This window comes from Corythoichthys intestinalis, chromosome 7 (genome assembly GCF_030265065.1).
Source record: "Corythoichthys intestinalis isolate RoL2023-P3 chromosome 7, ASM3026506v1, whole genome shotgun sequence".
NCBI lineage: Eukaryota > Metazoa > Chordata > Actinopteri > Syngnathiformes > Syngnathidae > Corythoichthys > Corythoichthys intestinalis.
This window is the reverse complement of record NC_080401.1, coordinates 23,832,701-23,855,427: the sequence shown is the minus strand read 5'-3', so window position 1 is coordinate 23,855,427 and position 22,727 is coordinate 23,832,701. Positions and strand designations below refer to the sequence as shown.

The window sequence follows — 22,727 nt, the reverse complement described above, 5'->3', positions numbered from 1 at the left end:
GCAAGTCACATATTTTATCAACAAAGAACTCACATTCATGTTTCACAATTTAAAAGAAGCTGAAGTAGAAACCCATACAACCCCTAACCTCAGAAAAGTAAGGCAGATATGATACCTACTCTTCCGCAATGTCACATTTTTTTGAGAATATAAGACGTATTCATAATATATACTTTAAATATGTGTGCACAACGTGCTAACCGGAATTAAATATGTCGTACAGTAGGTCTGATTAAAACTTTTAGCAAGGGAAAACCCTTCAAAATTATGACTATTACCAATAGTAATACCAATTAATATAGTATACTGATAATAATGTAAATGTTTGTTGCCTAGTAATATTTTACCCCCTCTATCTGTTAAGGTACTATCGGTGTTTTTTGTTTGTCACTTCCTGGTTGTCAACCAGTGCACTGAAACAGGTCACATATCCTTGTACGACCATCACTGCACAACATGGAGTGTTTTTTCACCAACCTGCTTTGACACTTCTGAAGGGAATCATGGTAAGATTTCTTCACATCCCTCTTCTTGTCTCCTAATCCAACAGACTTGTGTTGGCTGATTGATCTAAGGTTGAGAAAGTATTGAGTAAGTGGAGTTTAAATGGCTGATTTACGGATTTGTTCCCTCAATTTATATATTTAAAAAATATGCACATTAACCAGAAATTTCTAACATTTTAAAATCTTTATTTTTCAATTTCATCCATATAGATGTGTCGTATAGTCAGTGAAACATAATATGAGAATGTATTCCCGAAGTTAGCGTCACTTTAACTGTCTTCTCTCTATGTACTCTTTTTTTACACATTTTTTAATTAACATATGAAAAGGTCTTTACTAGAAAAGCAATACTCAAGAGAATTGAGCACACCAGCTGACGATTCAAGTTGAATAGAACTGCTCTGTTTTGTAATTAAACAAGCTCAGTCAATCAAAGTACTATGTGATGAACGTGAATTGAAGAAAAGAAGCAACTACAACCTACAACTGCACTAATATGAAGTGTTGTACATATTATAAAAGGGTCAATGAAAGCTAAGCGTTGCCCCCCCAAAAAACGTGTGTGTGTGTGTGTGTATATATATATATATATATATATATACCAAGGGCGTAGGTTTTGTCACAACATTGGTAAGTACGATATAACAGCATAAAGTGCATGTACACTTTTTGCTGGGGACAGGGCATAAAACCAAACAGATTATTGAACATCGGTCACGGCTAAATTTTTCACGCATATGAACCTAATTAATTGATAGGCTAAATGATCGATGCAAAATAAATCTGTATTGACTTTAACTTACAGTACATGTGTATTGGTTCAGGTGACACAACATTCGATTCAAACCTTTGTTTTAAAAAAACTACTAAAGAAACAGTTTGAAGTGCAAGTCCCTTTATCAAATTTATTTTAAAAATATATAAAAAAACAAAAAAAAAACAGGGATCTATTCTAGAATGGGTCCATTTCTGGGGGACAATTAACCACGCCTGGTCTCTAACTAAAGTATTGTAATATAAAAGTAATTTTGGGAGAAATGAATGAAAAACAATCTGAGATATCCAAGGACCGACCTACATCTGAGGCATCGTAGACTACCCCAACACTCAAATCAAAGTACTCTCATGAAATTCTGATGTGTGATTCCATTTCACAGATTTTTTTTTTCGCGTCATTGTCCCCTGAAGTGGACCCTTTCTTGGATAGCTCCCTGTTTTGTTTTGTTTTTTTTAAATAAAGGGGGCTTGCACCCTGAAACCACCGGGTTGCATTATTGTAATGCACATAATGCAAACAATGATTCAATTAAGGGACAGCTAGCTTGACTTCATTGTTCCTTGTGGAGGCCGACTTGACAACAGTAGTTTTGCAGGTAAGCAAGTTCACACAGTTTAATGTTATGCTAACTCTGATGCAGTTCGGACATTTAGTAGAAAAATTAGTGGTGTTGCCCCCACCTCCACAACATTGACGTCTTTTTACATTGCTTCCAGTAGCTGCTGTTGGCTGGAAAAAAAACTTGTAATACCCTTCCTCTTCGAAGAGGTGGAGGAGGCGGCATGTTATCGACATGTGAGTGTGCTTGTGTGTCTGTGTGGTGGGAGGGGGGGGTCAAGTCATCAGCGAATCAAACATGCGTTCGAGGGAAAAAAAATGGACCAGCCCATTCAGCAAGTGAAAAAAAAAAATCACACTACTGCTTTTGTCCACAACCACAGCCAAGCTCCTTTGGGTTGCTTTAGGACCACATAAATAAAATAAAAATGAAAATTGGAGAGAAGGGTGTAAACCTTGGTTCATTACATTTCTCAGTTTTTTTTTGTTTGTTTTTTTTTTAACCTGTCCTATTCAGGTGTTTGACACAGAGTATGGAAGTCTAAGTGCCCAGATAGTCTGAACAGTTTTAATGTTTCACATTGAGAGTCTGACATACTCCCATTGTGATCATTCAAAATACCTTTTTATTATGACAAAGCAGCGAACAGGAAGGGATTATGGTGGAACAGAAGAAAAGAAACACAAGAGAAGAAAGAAAAGAAACACATACACAAACAACAACATGAAATACATTGAACATCCAGACTAATTACTAATATGCTGGTGCCATCGTCAGCGAGATGTATTTCCGGTTTACACAATGTGGGGGCCTATTGGCCAGTGAAAGAGGAGAACGGGGGTGGGGGTGTCTATAGACCCTACTCACATGACATCACAACCACGCCTCTGTGCCATATTGTCCGTCAGCTCGTCGGGTTTAAGCATTACCGCTACATAAATTCCTTCTATTATGGCGTGTTTTTCTGCTTGTTAACATTAATAATCAAAATGGTGAAGGCGTGTGTGGTGGTTGGTTGCAATAACAGAGAAGATAGACCGAGAGACTTGAAGTTCTACCGTATTCCGAGAGACCCGGAGAGGAGAGCGAGATGGACTGCTGCAATTCGACGAGAAAACTGGGCACCAAACGATCACTACAGATTATGTAGTAGTCATTTTATATCTGGTAAGATGCATTTAATATATATTTAGAGGGTTTTGGGCTGACAACCACAATTAAGATCATTGCGAGGCTAATCGCCGACAACATACAGTTTCAAATTCAAGATGCTTATTTCTTCCACCATCATTATTTTTTTAATAATATTTAACTGGTAACAAGTGAAAGAAGTTAAACAGGTGTGTCCAAACCTTTTGCTATGGGGCCAGATTTGGTGTGGTAAAAATGCGGGGGCTACCTTGGCTGATTTACATAGAACAATATATTTAAACAAATTTTAGCAAGCCCTTCTGTGTGTCACATTTGCTTTATAATTTTTTCATTCATAATTTCAACAATCTCGTCTTTGTGGCGTTCTCTTCTACACTCGGGCTCATGCGAAATACTGCTGCTGTGAAATTAAACTAGCTTCAAGTTGCTATAATTTCTCGCTGCGTATCTTCCCTGTAATGTTGTCGTACATGTCAGCGTGTCTTGTTCGGTATTATCATTATCGCGTCAGATCGAACTCTTTGAAAACAGCGACTGTCTCTTTGCAAATGAGGCAGACACAGTTGTTGCGTGTTTTTTTTGAAGAAATAGTCCAATATCCACCTATCCTTGAAGCGTCGGCCATCGCAGTCAACTTTTTTCAATTGATTGTCGCCATTTTAGAAAATTGGAAGTAAAGGGTCACACGGGGTAATGTTGCTTAGAGTGCTGCTCTTACAGTTTTTCAAACTTTCGTGAGAATAGGCTGATTTTGTGTGGACAAGATAGTTGTAGATATCAGGGTAGCAGATGTCAGGCAGAGAGGGCGAAGACAGCGGGTCGAAAAATATCGATTTAGGCATCAAATATGGATCTGGCGAATGGATAGACTGAAGCTTTTCCACATAACGCCTTTTATGCAACGCATCCAATGAGTTTACAGCGTCTGAAAGCACCGGGGCTTCCATGAATTGCACGATAAATTGCACGACAAATTGAAACCATTGAGAATACGGATAAACACTGACGGACAATATGGCGGCCGGATACAGTGACACGTCATTCTGTGACGTTGGTGAGTAGGGTCTATAAGCTAAGTGATTTCTCACAGTTTAATTAACGTCAACAGTAGAAAACACATACAGTAGGACACTTCTCTCTAAGCATCTTCCTACTCATGTTTTGCCAGTTAGCAAGTTCACAGTTTAACGTTATGCTAACACTGACGCAGGTTGGACTTTCAGTCCAAATTAGTGGTGTGTTCCCAACCTCTACACCATTGACATCTTTTTACATTACTTAAAGTTATTGTGGCTGGCCGGAAAAAAAAAAAATACTTCTGATATCTCTCCTTTTCGAAGGGTGCAGAAGAGGTGGCATTTTGTCATTTTGTCAACATGTTGTCTGTGTCGGGCCAGTCTGTGTGTGTGTGTGGGGGGGGGGGGGTGTCATCGGCCAATCAAACGTGCGTTTAAGGGGGGGGGGAATGGACCAGCAAGTGAAAAGGGGTAAATGTTAGTCTGAACATAATTAAAGTACTGTAATTAATTCACTTAATAATGGTAGGGTCAGTTCTATTCTTACAACATATCGGAAGACGATCTAAAATACAGTATCTATATAACTGATCTCATTACATAACATAATGTGAGTGTGTCTGTGTGGCGAGAAGAGGGTCAAGTCATCAGCCAATCAAACGTGCATTTGAGTGGGAAAAATGGGGGGGGGGAATCACTTACTAATGGTGAGGTCTATTCTATCCTTACAACATATGGGAAGATAATCTAAATGACTTATATAACTGAACTCATTAAATAATGCAATAATGCAAATAAGGTTGCTTAAAAGTTGGTGGGGAAATTTTGAGCATCCTGAAAAGTTAGCAATGTTATGTCCCTATGCAAACCTATGCCCTTTATATATACACACACAGTTTTGGAAATGTACCTGATCAACTTTTGAGTGAGTATGTGCATTCAAATTGAAGGCTTACATATCTGCGTGTCGATACATGCAAAAAGCAAAGTTTGCATCTGTTTCCTCTGTTCAATGCAGCTCATTACTGTCGCGTTTGCTTCGCACATATACGTATCCATAGCAACCGCTGCAGGATGACGGCTGTGGTAAAAAAGTATGCGGTCACAAAACATTTCCTTTACATGCAGTCTGGCTTCAAAGTTACAACTTTTAGACATTCACACTTTCTATTATCTAGGTGCAATTACCTTGATAGCACTTTGCGTCGTGTTTGAGCAGTGGCTGAACATCCTTATTGAAATACTGGTGTTTTTTAGTGGGGAAAAGAAAAAAAAACACATTAAGATATATTGTGACTTACAACCTATATAATTTCTTTTTTGAAAATGTATTGGCTGGGTACAAAAGGCAGTATAGGTTCTACTCATCAGCCCAAGCCCTTTTGTATCAATGAAACTATGTCTTTTAGTATTGAAATGTGTCAGCATGTTACATCTTCACTACACAACACGGTATGTGAACACTTTTCTGTTCAGGAGTAGTCCAAATGGAAGTAAAGGTATTTTGTATGCATATGCTTACATCCCTCTTCAGCCTACTCCACTAAGGATGAATTTATTTTAAATCTTGGCTCTGCCTTGGCCTTGTGCTGGGTTATAATTTTGGCTTCTATTTTATTCTGTTTTTACAATCTTAGCCGTCTGATGCCTTTTGGTGATGTTAAGACAGCAATTCCCAATGCACAAATTCATTTGTCATATCTGACCTTTTTTAAGCCTTTCAGACCACTGTTTTCATTTTATAGCACGCACGGGTACAAAAATAACAAACAACCAAATTTTTCAAAACCTACATGGCATTCGTTCTTGAACGCTCAGCTGGTTAGTCAGTTACCCTCTTCCTCCTTTTTAAGGCATTCATTTAACTCACTGGCTGCCAATGATGATGCTAGACGTCCAATCCATTTTGACTCCAGCGTCTGTCAGTCAAAATGGATTGGACGTCTAGCGCCACCAATGCCACTGGAAGATGAACATTCACAGCCAGCCCTCTCAGTTTAAATCAATTGGGCATCTATCATTGTTAATTGCAGGCAATGATTTAAATTTTTTAAATTTAACAAGAATAGTTCTGTTTTTTATTCGTTTGAATGTTATAAATTGCTTTTTAATAACATTTTATTAGTTGTGTATGTTTTAAAAATACAGTTATCCCTCATTTATCGCGGTTAATGGTGACCAGAACCCGCCACGATAAGTGAAAAACCGCAAAGTAGCGCACCCCCCACTCCACCCCCCAAAAAATGTTTTTTTAATTTTTTGGGTGTTCCATGTATTTATTCAGATTTAGCATTGGAAGGATATACATGTTTTTTCCCCACTTTTTCCCAAAGTATAATTTTAAAAAATGTATATATATATTTCATTGTTAAGCACTTCAATAATGATAAATTTTAAACATGTTGCTGTCCCACTGAACTATTTTTAAACAAGAATAAAGTACTAGAAAAATGCTTGTCTTTATTAAATGCTTCATTGGGTGAGTCTACTCAAATCCGCTCTAGCTTCTCCAATGAGTTGCACAACAACTGTTTAACAATTAATTGTTAGTTGATGCATGTGGCACTTTTGAAGTTCGTGACTCTGGCAAGATCAGACACAAGCATCTGTCCATCATCGTTACCTTTAATAAGAAACTCCAGTGCACCTGCACTGTCTGACGAACAAAGAGCAGGGAGGGGGGAGGGAAGGAGTGAGAGTACGCGATCCACTCGTGGACAGCTCATCTGTATGTATATATACTGTATTTTTTATTATTTTTTTTACTAAAGAAAAAAATCGGCAATGGACTGAAGGCGCAAAGTTTGAAGTGCGAAGTAGCGAGGGATCACATAATTTTGAAAATGGCATCCACATACTGTATGTTGACATCACATTGTGGCCACACTTGTTTACCAAATCTTAATATTGTGGCATCCATTCCCCAAAATATGATGTCCACTAATGGTCTTTTTGGGGCTAGGTTAATTTTAAAAAAAATTTATTTACCTAAAATATTCACTTGGCATAAAGGGTGGAATCAATAATTTATTGTATTACTTATTAGATACTTTAAATCAATTTAAAATGTATTTTTCTCTGGCTTTAGAGCCAGTTTGGCTTCAGTGTCCCCTGTCAGACATCTTGTGAGAAATACTTTAAAACACTGAGCAGTTTTATTCTCCTCTAAATATATATTAGCTTTAGAACTTCAATGTCCTTCCACTGTACAGCTATGCCGTCCTCCTGCTATTTGACACTGAGCATTTTTTAAAATGACATAATTGTCACATGAATTCTGAATTCGAGTCACTGTTCAGACATCAGTTCCCATTCCAAAAAACCTAACCCATGCGAGATTTGAAATATCGAAGTGATCTAAATCAGATTTGACAATATCTGATTCCATGTGATTTGGCTTGTTCAGACCATCAAGAAAGAATTTCATTTGTCAGTTCTATTCAAAAAGACCAGATTTTAGCCACATCAACTGCGGTCAGAACGCCTCTGTCTCTTCGCATTAATGATTTTTAAAATGGGTATTGCAATTTGTTGAGTGGCACACAAACTACAAACCTGTATTTTATTTTTAATATCAGGGAGACAATGTTGATGTCAAGGCTCTGAGGGCCAGGTTCAGCAGCAGTGCCAGCCCGCCATACACCAGAAGCCAGGACAACAATTCTCCAATATCTCCAATGCCTGCTTTCACGACATTCAGCCCATCAACAGCAGAGAAGGACATTTTTCAGCCCACAGCGAGTGAGCCAGACATGATGAAGCTACAAAGAGAAGAAGTACCCACCGACCCTGTTGTTTTTGCTCAGTCGCCGCCAAATATAAAAACCCGTACCCCCGGCCACTTTTCAGGCGTTAATAAGGTCAAACACACGGGGGAAATGTTAGAAAAAATGATGTTGGGGAGGGCTCTAGGTTCCACAGCTCCCTCTCGAGTGCCAACTTCAACCCCTCTCCCACTGCGACTGAGAAGCACAAGTGATGTTGTTCCACTTAGAAAGCCACTTGCCCCTGAAGGTCCCTTTCCCTTGAAACCTAAACGACCTCGCAACGTTGATCTGCAGCAATTCATGAACGTCACCAGGACAGTTTGGCCACAGCTTGCTCATAAAAGTGAGTACGCCTCTCACATTTTTTCTAAATATTTGGTCAAATCTTTATTGATATGACACTTGTGAATGTAATCTGTTTAGAACATGTACATGTACAGTGGTATGAAAAAGTATCTGAACCTTTTGGAATTTCTCACAATTCTACATAAAATCACCATCAAATGTGATCTAATCTTTGTCAAAACCATGCAGATGAAAAAAATGTCTGCTTTAACTAAAGCCCCCCAAACACTTATAGGTTTTTCATATTTTAATGAGGATAGTGTGCAAACAGTGACAGAAGGGGGAAAATAAGTAAGTGAACCATCACATTTAATATTAATTTTTTTTTTAAATTGTCAGTTGCATAAATCGTATAATGTTTACCTACTGCTCTCATGGCGACAGTTGTGTTCCTTGATTTAAAAAAAAAAAAAATTTTTTGTACTTGTCACATTAATGACACAAACTCATCTTTTATATTTATTATGACACAGTCATTCAATTTGTCTAAAAGCCTGGTATTCAGATCGAAACACCTTGGCACACTTACGTATGAACTAATTGCAATGAAAAAAACCACAACGTAAAGTGACTGCTGCAACAATGCCATTAGAGTGTCGTCAGAATTAAGAAAAAAACCTTATAAAAGCTAAATTAGCATATAAACAAAGAAGAATATATATAAAATAATTTGGTATAGGCTCTATCTAGTTCGAGAAAATCATTGATTGGACAGTCTATCATCAGAATGCTCTTTGCCTCCTCTTATTATGTACTGCTTTTTTTCCCAGTGCTGCTCATTTTCCAAATTCACATTGTTACCCATAATAATTCCTCAGGCTCAGAAGCAACGCAAATGTCTGCACTCACAGTGAACACTCCATCAAATCCTCTTCCACAAACCTTCAACCCAAGCAGGCAACAGAAGCAGGTGACCTCTGTGTGAGTATGATGTATTTGAGGCATGTCTGAGGCAGATTGATTATTTTTGGATGCACAATTAATGATAATTTGGAATTTCAGTTAATTTTGTATTTTCTTCAAAATACACAGCTGGCCAAAAGTATTAGCACCCCTGCAATTCTGTCAGATAATGCCCAATTTCTCCCAGAAAATGATTGCAATTTCAAATGCTTTGTTAGTAATATCTTCATTTATTTTGCTTTCTATGAAAACACACAAAAGAAGATTGAAAAAAGAAAAATTATTATCATTTTACTCAAAACTCAGCCTAATACTTCGTAGCACAACCTTTAGACAAATTAACTGCGAACAACCGCTTCTGGTATCCATCAATGAGTTTCTTACAATGCTCTGCTGAAAGTTTAGACCATTCTTCTTTGGCCAACTGCTCCAGTTCTCCGAGATTTGAAGAATGCCTTCTCCAAACTGCCATTTTTAGATCTCTCCACTGCTGTTTTATGGGATTCAGATCTGGAATCATTGCTGGCCAAATTAGAAGTCTCCAGTACTTTATCTCAAACCATTTTCTGGTGGTTTTTGAAGTGTGTTTTGGGTCATTGTCCTGCTGGAAGACCCATGACCTCTGTGGGAGACCCAGCTTTCTCACACTGGGCCCTACATTATGCTGCAAAATTTGTTGGTAGTCTTCAAACTTCATAATGCCATGCACACGGTCAAGCAGTCCAGTGCCAGAGGTAGCAAAGCAACCCAAAAACACCAGGGAACCTCCGCCATGTTTGACTGTGGGGACCGTGTTCTTTTCTTTGAAGGCCTCTTTTTTTTACCCCTGTAAACTCTATGTTGATCCCTTCTCCCAAAAAGCTCTACTTTTGTCTCATCTGACCAGAGAATGTTCTTCCAAAACGTTTTTGACTTTCTCAGGTGTGCTACAATAGAGTCCCTTTTCATTGACGCCGACGGATAGTACGGGTTGACACTGTTGTACCCTTGGACTGCAGGACAGCTGAACTTGCTTTGATATTAGTCAAGGTTCTTTATCCACCATCCGCACAATCTTTCGCTGAAATCTCTCCTCAATTTTTTTTTTCCATCCACATCTCGGGAGGTTAGCCACAGTGCCATGGGCTTTACACTTATTGATGACACTGCGCACGGTAGACACAGGAACATTCAGGTCTTTGGAGATGGACTTGTAGCCTTGAGATTGCCCATGCTTCCTAAATATTTTGTTTCTCAAGTCCTCAGGCAGTTCTTTGCTATTCTTTCTTTTCTGCATGCTCAATATGGTGCACACAAGGACACAGGACTGAGGTTGAGTCAACTTTAATCCATTTTAACTGGCTGCACGTGTGATATAGTTATTGCCACCACCTATTATGTGCCACAGGTGCATAACAGGTGCTGTTAATTACACAAATTAGAGAAGCATCACATGATTTTTTTAAAGGGTGCCAATACTTTTGTCCGGCCCGTTTTTGGAGTTTTGCGTAAAATGATAATGTTTTAATTTTTTTCCCCATTCTATTTTGTGTGTTTTTTTATTTTATTTTTTATTGCAAGCAAAATAAATGAAGGTATTACTACCAAAGCATTTGTAATTTCTATCATTTTCTGGGAGAAATTGAGCATTATCTGACAGAATTGCAGGGGTGCCAATACTTTTTGGCCATGAGTGTACCTACTTACTTCAAACTAATATTAACAAATTTGTATGGGCCTAATTAAGACCAGACTAATGAGTTAAAAGGAATAAATGACATTCCATACAATAAAAGGCTCATATGTGTTAAAATGTCAAATACTGTAATGTCCTATGGATATTTTGTACATGATTTCCTCAGAAGATAAAAAAAAAAAAAACTTTTACATCAAACTCGTTATTCAGAAATAATGAAATTCCCCTCAAATTTGATAACCCTAAAAAAAAACCAATTCTCCTGTCTAACATATTGTGTTTTTCTCTACAGAGACATCGATTATGGCAGTTATGATGGCAGTTATGATGACATTGCAAGCTTGGGGGAAAAAGGTAAAATTAAAATTGTATGTAAATACATGGATTAAGATTTAAGTCAATCTCTTAACGCTGTATTGCTACAACAGTTCAGCCCTTGAGGTGTAATGATTGAAGAGTAAATTGACATTATTTGAATGTTTTTATTGTTTTATGATATCTCAGAATCCTGGAGCAACAGCAGCTCACAGTGGACACACAGGGTAAATTCAAAAAGCTCTGATTACAATTTAAAATCTGAAGTTAAGACAACACTAACCGAAGTCAAATGTTTCATTTTGTTTTTGATATTTTAAATTAAAAAAGAGGTACAGAACAATGTCAAACTATAAATGCCTTGATCAACTCTTACTTAATGTGAACATTTCACAAAACTATGCAGTAATGCATTTTAAGGTGTATATGTTATGTAAAGTGCTTACTTTAAAATGCTCCTGATCTGTCTTGCAGGATGAAAGTGACATGTATGAGCACATTGATGAGTAAGTTTACATTAAAATGTTTACCGATAAACCAAAACGATCAGGTGCTTGTCATTCGGGGTACCCAACACTTAAAATAAGTAAATAAATAAATAATTAAATAATAGAACTTGAAATTTCAAGTCAACCTATTTCACTTGCATTTTCAAGTTTTGAATAAAAACTTGTAAATGCAATTTATCGCCAGAAAGTCAAAATGTTTAGTAAGCAGAACTTATGGGAGCTACACAGTCTGACTGGGCTGTCCGAGCAGCTGCCAACACAATCTTTTGAAGGCTTCAGGTGTAAGTCTAAGCCTACATTCACACAATTTAACATATAAAGTTAACATTTCAAGTTAGCGCAACTTAACATTTCAAGTTGTACAATATATCTTTCAAGTTTTGCTTACTCGCAAATGCCCCAAAAATTTGATCATTCAAGTAAGCTCAACTTATTTTATCAAGTTAGCAGTGTTAACTTGATGAGTTAACTTACGAACAGGTTACTGACGAAGACATGAAAATTTCAGCTTTTCGAAGTTGTACTTTTTACAATGTAGTTTTTCTGCCACTGCCATGGCTAAAGAGACTGCTTAAGTGATCCATAAAACTTAAAGATGGCCAAGACGACTCAGTATTTTGCCATGGCAACAGGGACACAAATCAAAATGTACAGTGGGGCAAATCACTATTTAGTCAACCACCAATTGTGCAAGTTCTCCTATTTGAAAAGATTAGAGAGGCCTGTAATTGTCAAAATGGGTAAACCTCAACCATGAGAGACAGAATGTGGGAAAAAAAAAAAAAAGAAAATCACATTGTTTGATTTTTAAAGAATTTATTTCCAAATTACAGTGGAAAATAAGTATTTGGTCACCTCCAAACAAGTGAGATTTCTGGCTGTCAAAGAGGTCTAACTTCTTCCAACGAGGTCTAACAAGGTCTAACGAGACTCCACTCGTTACCTGTATTAATGGCACCTGTTTTAACTCATTATCGATATAAAAGACACCTGACCACAACCTCAGTCAGTCACACTCCAAACTCCACAATGGCCAAGACCAAAGAGCTGTCGAAGGACACCAGAGACAAAATTGTAGACCTGCGCCAGGCTGGGAAGACTGAATCTGCAATAGGTAAAACGCTTGGTGTAAAGAAATCAACTGTGGGAGCAATTATTAGAAAATGGAAGACTTACAAGACCATTGATAATCTCCCGTGATCTGGGGCTCCATGCAAGATCTCACCCCGTGGCGTCAAAATGATAACAAGAACGGTGAGCAAAAATCCCAGAACCACAGGGCCTAGTGAATGACCTACAGAGAGCTGGGACCACAGTAGCAAAGGCTACTATCAGTAACACAATGTGCCGCCAGGGACTCAAATCCTGCACCCCCAGACGTGTCCCCCTGCTGAAAAAAGTACACGTCCAGGCCCGTCTGCGGTTCACTAGAGAACATTTGGATGATCCAGAAGAGGACTGGGAGAATGTGTTATGGTCAGATGAAACCAAAATAGAACTTTTTGGTAGAAACACAAAGAACACCATACCCACTGTGAAGCATGGGGGTGGAAACATCATGCTTTGGGGCTGTTTTTCTGCAAAGGGACCAGGACGACTGATCTGTGTAAAGGAAAGAATGAATGGGGCCATGTATCGAGAGATTTTGAGTGAAAATCTCCTTTCATCAGCAAGGGCATTGAAGATGAGACATTGCTGGGTCTTTCAGAATGACAATGATCCCAAACACACAAACAGGGCAAAAAAAGGAGTGGCTTCGTAAGAAGCATTTCAAGGTCCTGGAGTGGCCTCTCAACCCAATAGAAAATCTGTGGAGGGAGTTGAAATTCCGTGTTGCCCAACGACAGCCCCAAAACATCACTGCTCTAGAGGAGATCTGCATGGAGGAATGGGCCAAAATACCAGCAACAGTGTGTGAAAAGCTCGTGAAGAGTTACAGAAAACGTTTGGCCTCCGTTATTGCCAACAAAGGGTACATAACAAAGTATCGAGATGAACTTTTGATATTGACCAAATACTTATTTTCCGCCATGATTTGCAAATATAAATTCTTTAAAAATCAAACAATGTGATTTTCGGGGGGGGGGGGGGGGGTCCGTATTTTGTCTCATGGTTTAGGTTTACCCATGTTGACAATCACAGGCCTCTCTAATATTTTCAAGTGGGAGAACTTGCACAATTAGTGGTTGACTAAATACTTATTTGCCCCACTGTAAGTGTCAGGTTATGAAATGTGTTCAGGTGATGTTTTTTCATGCTGTAGCTTGGATTCTGTGCATGTTCTTTTGGTTGCACGCTGTTTAACAACTATTGCATGATACAGGGATCAAGTGAGGCTGAATGTGAATGCTGACAAAAAGGTGCAGGAACAGAAAAGAGAAAATGAGTTCAGGAAAAAATTCCAGGTAAGAATCTAATGATAACTATTCCTGTTGTGTAACAACTTAAACAATTGCATTTGATGATGATGATGATGATGATGGATGTCCAATCTGTTTTGAACTGGGAGGTTCTGTCAGTAATTGATCACTGCCATCCCCCCTAGTCCAAAAAGATGGGGATCACCTATCAACACCAGTGATTGCAGTAAGAGAAAACAAACACTGAAACCAAAAATCATTCACGTCTTTTGTTTCACCTTAGCTGCAAGCCGAGGAAGAAATTCATCACACAGCCAGAGCTCGGCATGACTGGTACGGTGGAGGCAAACAGGACCTCAGGGTGCACCAAGGTGACAGTATTGAAATCCTCCGCGTGAAGAATAACCCAGAGGGCAAGTGGTTGGCTCGCTCCCTGGATGGAAAGTGTGAGTATCATGGGAATCATGCTGGAAAACCTTTGCAGTTCAGCCCTTTTGTTAACAATAACCGAAAGCCTGTTTCTCATCTGCAGATGGTTACATCAGTAACACATGTGTGGATATTGACTATGAGGCAGTAAAGCGTAAATTGTTCCAATTACCCAGAAGAACAGAGGCACCAACATTACCTCCGCCACCTCCAGACCCACCACAGGTGTTACATATGGAGTCCAAAAACAGGTATTATGTACATATGGCTTCTATCCCAACAAATTGCTCATCCCATGTGCAAGCTTTCATGTGTCCCTGAGAAACTGTACAGTACTACTCTTGATGACACTTGTGTAACATGTGTGTTTCTTCTTACCTGCAGTTTGGCATCCAGTCAAAGTAAGTGACAAAGTTCAAATACTGAAGCAGTATACCGAGAACAGGACAATTGTTTTTTACCATTGAATCAATAATATCATTTTTTTGTGTTCACAGATTATTACTACGATGGCTTTCATCTATCAACTGACGATTTTCCACCACCACCGCCACCAAATGAAATTATGTAAAAAATGTTCACCTTCTTGTCCTATAAAACAGAAGGCTATAGTTCATTTTAAATTTTCACCTTTGTTTTGGCATTTCAGCAGAAACTCGCAAAACCCGGTGGTTCCCAAGTTGTTCTCATTTCCAAACTGTTTTTTCCTGAGGAAATATAAATTGAATGAATGAATTTATTTGTTCCATGGACCAACTGTCAACATTGACAAATATACAAAGTACAGTGGTATGAAAAAGTATCTGAACCTTTTGGAATTTCTCACATTTCTGCATAAAATCAAATGTGATCTGATCTTTATAAAAATCACACAGATAAAAAAAACTGTGTCTGCTGTAACTAAAACCACCCAACATTTATTGGTTTTCATATTTTAATGAGGATAGTATGCAATGACAGAATGGTGTAAAATAAGTACCGTATTGAACCAAATATAAGACAGCCCTGATTATAAGACGACCCCCTCTTTTTCAAGACTCAAGTTTGAAAAAAAGACTTTTTGAACACCAAATTAATTTTTATACAGAAAATAATTACAGTACATCCGAAACAAATGATTATAACCATATAGTTGAGATAAAAAGCATGTCATTTTGCTTCATTCAAATCTTAATATCTGAACATTTCAATATGTAAACTAAAGTGCAATCACATTCGTAAATGAATGGCTTCTGGTTTTTGAAATGTAAATAAACCAATCTATTGTGATAAAACCACAAAATTGCAATAACTGCATTAACCATCAAAGTGAAGTCTAACTGTAACTGTAGTCTTGAAACAAATCTGAATAAAGAAAGACATTCCCATAAAATAATGCAAACTGGTTAAACTAAAAAGAATAGCTGAGATCTATCATGACAGAATATCGCTTCAATGATATCTGGCGCCATCTAGCGTCGTGAATGGGGAGAGTAGCTGAGATCTGTCATGACAGAACATCGCTTCAATGACATCTGGCGCCATCTAGCGTTGTGAATGGGTATAAATGTCCAGACCGCGAATATAAGACGACCCCCTCTTTTTCAGTGTTATTTCAATGCAAAAACCACCGTCTTATATTCGGGCCAATACGATAAGTGAACCATCACATTTATTGTTTTGTGGGCCCACCTTTGGCAGCAATAACTTCAACCAGATGCTTCCTGTAGCTGAAGATCAGTCTGGCACATCAATCAGGACTAATCTTGGCCCATTCTTCCCTACAAAACTGCTGTAGTTCAGTCAGATTCCTGGGATATCTGGCATTATTTGCTGTCTTTAGGTCATGCCACAGCATCTCAATAGGGTTCAAGTCTGGACTTTGACTTGGCCACTCCAGAAAGTGTATTTTTTTCTTCTGAAACCATTCTGAAGTTGATTTACTTCTGTGATTTCACTCATTGTCTTGTTGCAGCATCCATCCTCTTTTTAGCTTCAACTGTCCGACAAACGACCTCAGGTTTTCCTGCAAAACACCCTGATAAACTTTTGAGTTCATTCTTCCATTAATGATTGCAAGCTGTCCAGGCTCTGAGGCAGCAAACAGCCCCAAATCATGATGCTCCCTCCACCATGCTTCATCGTGGGGATGAGGAGTTGATGTTGACGAGCTGTTACATTTTTCCTCCACACATGACATTGTGTGTCACTCCCAAACATTTTGACTTTGGTTTCATCAGTCCACAAAATATTTTGCCAAAACTTCTGTGGAGTGTCCAAGTGCAATTTTGCGAACATTAAATGAGCAGCAATGTTATTTTTTGACAGCAGAGCCTTCCTCCGTGGAGTCCTCCCATGAACACCATTCTTGGCCATATTTTTACATCTAGTTGATGTGTGCACAGAGATATTGGACTATACCACTGAATTGTGTAACTCTTTAGCAGACACTCTAGGGTTCTTTTTTACCTCTCTGTGTATTCTGCGCTGAACTCTTGGCATCATCTTTGGTGATCAGCCACTCCTTGGGAGAGAAGCAGCAGTGCCAAACTCTCTCCATTTGTAGATAACTTTTTTGACTGTCGATTGATGAACATCCAGACATTTAAAGAGATGGTTTTGTATCCTTTCCTAGCTTTATACAAATAAGCAATCCTTGATTGTAGGTCTTCAGACAGCTCTTTTGACCAAGCCATGATGCACATCAGACAATGCTTTTCATCAAGACATTTCTTACCAGGTGTATGTTTTATAGTGGGCAGGGCAGCTATAAACCACTCATCAGTGATTGGGAACACATCTGACTTAAAATGGTTGGTAAAAAAATTGGTTTCAATTGCTCTTTAAGTCTCCTTAGGCAGAGGGTTCACTTATTTTTCCCCAGTCTGTCATTGTTTGCATGCTATCCTCATTAAAGTATGAAAACCTATGAATGTTTGGGTGGTTTTAGTTAAAGCAGAAACTTTATTTTCATCTGTGTGGTTTTGTCAAAGATCAGATCACATTTGGTGATTTTATGCAGAAATGTGAGAAATTTCAAAAGGTTCAGATGCTTTCTCATACCACTGTACTCAAATTAAATAGCCCTAAAACTAGAAACAAAGACCTTCAGTACATTTACGCTATAGATCATTATTTTAGGTCATTGAAATTGTAATAATTCATTTGAAACTGTAAATTCTCTTCATTTCGTAGTGCATCTCTTTGCTGTTCCTCTATTTGTATGTTGATGTTATACTCAAGTTTTCATGGTCCAATCAGATGTTGAACATCAATGTGCAATCATGTCAATCTAAACTGCTCAGAGCATTCAGAATCCCTAGTCTTGGGCCAATGTAATTTAAATTACAGGTTTTCAGGATTTTACTGTTGCAGTTGTGTGGTGCTGTATTTCCTTTTTGTACAGTTATTACTAATTTCTGTTGTAAAATTGTGGCTAGATAGCGTTCCCCGCTGAAGCCGAGGTACCAAATACACACCCCACTGCTTGCGTCACAAAATAATCTTTAGATTGTCATTGAGCTGAAATCAACGTCCATCAATTAGGGCTAACATTTACGGTAATCTCCTTGATAATGTTGTAATGATGTCAATGAGTTGACAGGGAAAAAAGCAATAAAATATTTTTCTTTCATTTCCAGCATTGATGCCGATGCCGAAAAGGAGCTAAGGATAAAATTTAAGGTGAAAAAAATCACTTTATTACCAGTACAGTACTCAAAGTTGTTGGGTTGTTAAATAATTTAAATCGACCTTTAAAAAATATGTTTCTTCTACTTATGAAAGGATAATATATCATGTAATAATTGATATGTTTGATAAAAATGTCAGTATGAGGGTCCTGTCATGGTGTTGCACACTGTTATGATGGATCCTAACGGTGTCATGAAGAAGTTAGGAGGGAAGGATCTCCATGCGTCTCAGGGGGATGTTCTGGATGTCATCCAGCTCACCGACAGCAAGAAAGTTCTATGCTACAATCGCACATCAGGAAAATGTAAGCGAGATATGTGAAGTGTGAACAAAGAGGCAGTTCTGAGGTTCTGCTTCTGTTATTTCTTACAGATGGTTATGTATCCAGAAAACAACTTGTTCCACTGTGAGTAAATCTTACTTTATCATGTGAACATCCAAACATGCACATTATAAGCTTAAGTAATGACTACCCCCTTTTAAAAAAAAAAAAAAAAAAAAAAAAAAGTTTTTATTGTGATCTTCAAATGAACAAATGCTGGGGTTTTTTGGGGTCAAATTTGGTGGGTGTTATAGTCAGGTGTGCCTTATAGTCCTTAAATTAGGATATAAGTATGTACAGTATGTATGTATATTAGGGGTGTGGATCTCCATTACTGTGACGATTAGATATGCATCTCGATGCCCTGCCAGCAATACGATATAATTTGCGATACACTAAATCCCTGCCCGATACGATAATTGCGATTAATCCACGTTTTCGATACGATGCGATATGATTCACCCTCCATCCCAATTTGATATGATACAATACAACCTGTTCCCGATACGCTGTGATGCACTTCGATAAAGTGCGATACACCTGTTTGTGGTGCTTTTTGATAAATTAGTTCAATCAAATGCGATTCAGTGTGAAGTAAAAATGATCAGTGTTGGGAGTAACGCTGTTATAAATAACGCCGTTACGTAACGGCGTTATTTTTTCAGTAACGGGGTAATCCAACTAATTACTTTTCCCGCCGTTACAACGCGGTTACCGTTACTGACGGTCAAAAGCGGTGCATTACTTACTCTGAATAAATTGAAGAAACTACCAGCCGTGTCGAGTCGAGACTCTGCTCTGTTGATTTGTCATCCAAGACTTGGGGTGCGTTCAGGTTCGAGAATAGCGCATGTACTTCTGACTCCAAGCTGTTTGTCCCTGCTCATTCAATTAGATAATGCTTTCCAAAGTTTGGTAACGTTTCTATGTTTGCTACACCTGATGCTAGCCTCGTTCCCATCTCCCACTGTCAGCCAGCAATAATTCTGCTTCCATCTTGAGGACGGCAGACGCTTTGAAGGTGACGTGAATTGTTGGGAAACGGCCTACCTGAATGCAGCCCCTCGAGAGATGCGATGGAAGTGATTGTGATTGGCTGAGGGTTTGAGTCATGTGTCTTGGTAAGCCAATCAGAGCCGGTGATTTCACAAGCAACCCGGAACAGCGCGTGCGGCAAACACACACACGCAAAACAGATGCACAGGGTCGGGATGGCAGAGCATTCAGAAGAAAATTTGTCCTTTAAGAGGTGGAGATATAGACACTATTTCAAGTTTGTCGAAATTAAAGGAAAGAACCTGCATGTAATGTGTAATTTATGTCCCGGGGGAAAGCTTTTGTCGACATCTGTGGTAAGCAATTCAAATCTGCTGAAGCACCTAACAAGTTAACAACCTGTCTGTTCTTCTCTATTCCACTGACTCGAATACTGCTCAGAAAATTTCAAATTCTTTGACAGACAACAAGTTCTTTTTAAAGTAACGGAAATAGCTACTTTCCCTGGTAACTAGTTACTTTTACAATAGAGTAATTCAGTGACTAACTCAGTTACTTTTTGGAAGAAGTAGTGAGTAATGTAACTAATTACTTTTTTAAAGTAACGTGCCCAACACTGAAAATGATATATCGTATTTTATCTACCAAGCAAGCAAACAAACAAAAAATAATATGGCAATAAAGTATGTTATAAAAGGCTTTGGTTTTAATAATATAAGAGTGAAACAAAACAAATAAAGATACCTTAAAGATGCTGTACATGTAAACGTTACAGTAACATTATTCACTCTCAATGAGTGACTTAAAGTAACACTTTGCAATGTCTACATACCTGTCTGCCAGACAAAACCTAATATGAAATACACACAACTGCTTGTGCAAGACCACAAACAATTTGGCAGTGGCATCTGCTGTAAACTGACCATTCTCACAGAGTGTCTTAAGTGCAATGTCCATCTATATCCCAAAAACATGAAAAACAATAACACATAATGATGACCTTTCACAATTATGTCTGTCTTTAACAAATCACAACTGCTTGTGATAAGAAGAGTGCAAACAACTTGGCGGTGACATCTGCTGTAAACTGACCACTCTCACACAGTGTCTTAAGTGCAATGTCCATATATAAAAAACAATAAATAATAACCTTTCACAAAAGTAGTAGCTTTACTGTTCTTGCCATAATAATCAGTTATCTTCTCTTCCTTCTCATCAGTCTTGTTGTTAGCCCCCTGCTCTGTCATTTTCGCGACGTCGATACCATGCTGTCTCTTCAAGTGAGTTCCCATGTTTGTTATGCTGCCGTGGTAAGGTTTAGAAGCGCGGCATTCTTTACAAATAACGTGAGTCTTGTCAAGTCTGCCATGTTTCTTGTACAATCCATAGTACTGCCAAACAACGGATTTGAACTTTGAGGGTGCATTGAAAATCTTATCCTCTTCAGCGCCACTGCTGCTACCCTGCGCCATGTTAACTTGTAGCACTGGCTGATGGTTTATTCAAGACACCTCGGAAAAAGGACAGAATGGAACGTGGAAAATATCGATGCAACGTTGAAGATTACCGATAAAACACACAGCGAACAAATGCATCTTGATTTTAAGCCGTTTTTGCACTGATGTACAGTGAATGAATCGATACACTCGCATCGCGCACCTTTTTATCTCGACCACAATCTATATCGATTATTTTCCACGCCTCTAATGTATATATATATGTATTAGTATATAGTATATATGGCGAAAACACTCAGGTGACTTGAAGTTCCGCTCTGAGACCACCAATTTGGCCAAATTTGTCCTTTATGCATGTGTGATACATCACTGGAAAGCTTAAGATCTCAATTTTCTGGGGAAAGAAAATTTTTGAACGGGAATGGATTTAAAAAAATATATTTTTTTTTTAACCCCTGTTTCGCTCAAAACCCTGTGTAGCATGTCTCACCAAGTGTCAAGACACAGCTATGAATGGCCACAGCTGGACTTTTGGGGGATTTTATGGGTGGAACACGGTAATATAACAACACAGAAATCGCAGACATTAGGGGGTGGTCGATATTTTCTTTTTCAAATATTTACCCTTTGAAACTTTTTTTTTTCTTTCTTTCTCTGGATCCATTATTTATCATCTAAAAAATGAGGTGTGAGGTAGATATCCGTGACCTATTTATAGACACTACTTTTTCCATTGTGACGTAATTTGTTTAAAAGTTTAAAATATGCGAGTGAATAATTCTATAAAGTCGTTTTGTTGTTGATTTTTTTTTTTCAACTAAAAAATAGACATCAATCAATGATTCTAAGCTAACAATGATAGACATTTTGAATGATAAAAATATTTACCTTCTTTTTATGGCTGGGTTGAAACAAAAGCGGTTGCTGCTATGGCAGCATATAGACATATTGTTCTATAAACAGCTCTTTTGGCTTAAAATACAGCAGTTTATTTTAAAGAGGGGCACAGGAGAAGAAACTGCTTTTTCCGCCTTGTCTGTTTTCCACCAAATGTGTATAAATATGTATGTTGATTCCACCAATGTTGAATTATTATACATCCTTCAAAAACAGCAACAATTGACTGCAGAATTGCTCAATCCTTTTCTTCTTGTCTTTCAGATCCACATAACTCTGTACGCTGACTACAATGTGGTAAAAGCTGAATAAACCTGAGAATCTAAACTACTTTGAAGCCCTCTTGTTTGTCAATAAACTCGATGGGAATCATCAAGAAGTGTGTGTGGTTGTACTACTAAAATTTCTAGAATTTTAGAAACAATGGCCTCACTCTCACATTCTTGTAATTTTTGCTTTGGTTGATCACTGAGATCGTTTTTAATAAATCTGATTATTTATGTTAAATGTCATCTTTTAGTTGAATTAAAGCCACCAGTTTAAAGTGTCTTTTGTATATGATGCACATTTTTCTGACACTACTCTTAACAAAAGATGGTTTAAAAGTGTGTAATAGTGATGAAAAATGTTATCCTAATAATAATTTTGATTACATACATTCAGAAAAAAATGCATTAATTTTCAAATGTATTAAATACTTTTTTTGTTTGTTTGTTTGTTTTAATTATACAGCCACCCAAACATTACAACATAACTTGCATGGCACATTGTTAAACAACATAAACATAACATGAACATAACAGACAAGCCCAAGGAATAGTCATGAATCCAACATCAGAAATTACGTTCACAAATAACTAAGTAAAATAATAATAATAATTAGAAAGAGAAAACAACAACAAAAAAATAATAAATAAATGTAATAATAATAAAAGAATTTTAGGGTCTATCAGTCAATTCAAGATCCTCAACAATCCTACACAGTTACAAAGCATTTTTCCTCTTAATACATTTCAAAGATAAGTATTGAAATAACTCTTTGTGAAAAATATTAAAATTTGGAATAGAT

The 22,727-nt window shown here is 37.8% G+C and overlaps 1 protein-coding gene across 1 annotated transcript; it reads left to right on the top strand.

The window, feature by feature from the left end:
• The first annotated feature begins 438 nt into the window (after nucleotides 1-438).
• si:ch73-40i7.2 (FYN-binding protein 1) lies at nucleotides 439-22,025 on the top strand. The gene is made up of 15 exons (XM_057841817.1): nucleotides 439-506; nucleotides 7,590-8,121; nucleotides 8,942-9,044; nucleotides 10,994-11,055; nucleotides 11,206-11,243; nucleotides 11,491-11,522; nucleotides 13,849-13,930; nucleotides 14,169-14,331; nucleotides 14,418-14,565; nucleotides 14,699-14,715; nucleotides 14,812-14,881; nucleotides 17,935-17,977; nucleotides 18,125-18,290; nucleotides 18,359-18,392; nucleotides 21,923-22,025. The coding sequence occupies exons 1-15, from the start codon at nucleotides 504-506 to the stop codon at nucleotides 21,930-21,932; spliced, it is 1,503 nt and encodes a 500-aa protein (XP_057697800.1). The 5' UTR covers nucleotides 439-503; the 3' UTR covers nucleotides 21,933-22,025.
• The last annotated feature ends 702 nt before the right edge of the window (nucleotides 22,026-22,727 follow it).

Bases quoted from the DNA above. Each gene is read 5' to 3' on its own strand.
- si:ch73-40i7.2 (XM_057841817.1), top strand. The intron at 8,122-8,941 runs GTGAGTACGCCT...ATAATTCCTCAG, and splicing joins GCCACAGCTTGCTCATAAAA to GCTCAGAAGCAACGCAAATG. The intron at 18,291-18,358 runs GTAAGCGAGATA...TATTTCTTACAG, and splicing joins CAATCGCACATCAGGAAAAT to ATGGTTATGTATCCAGAAAA.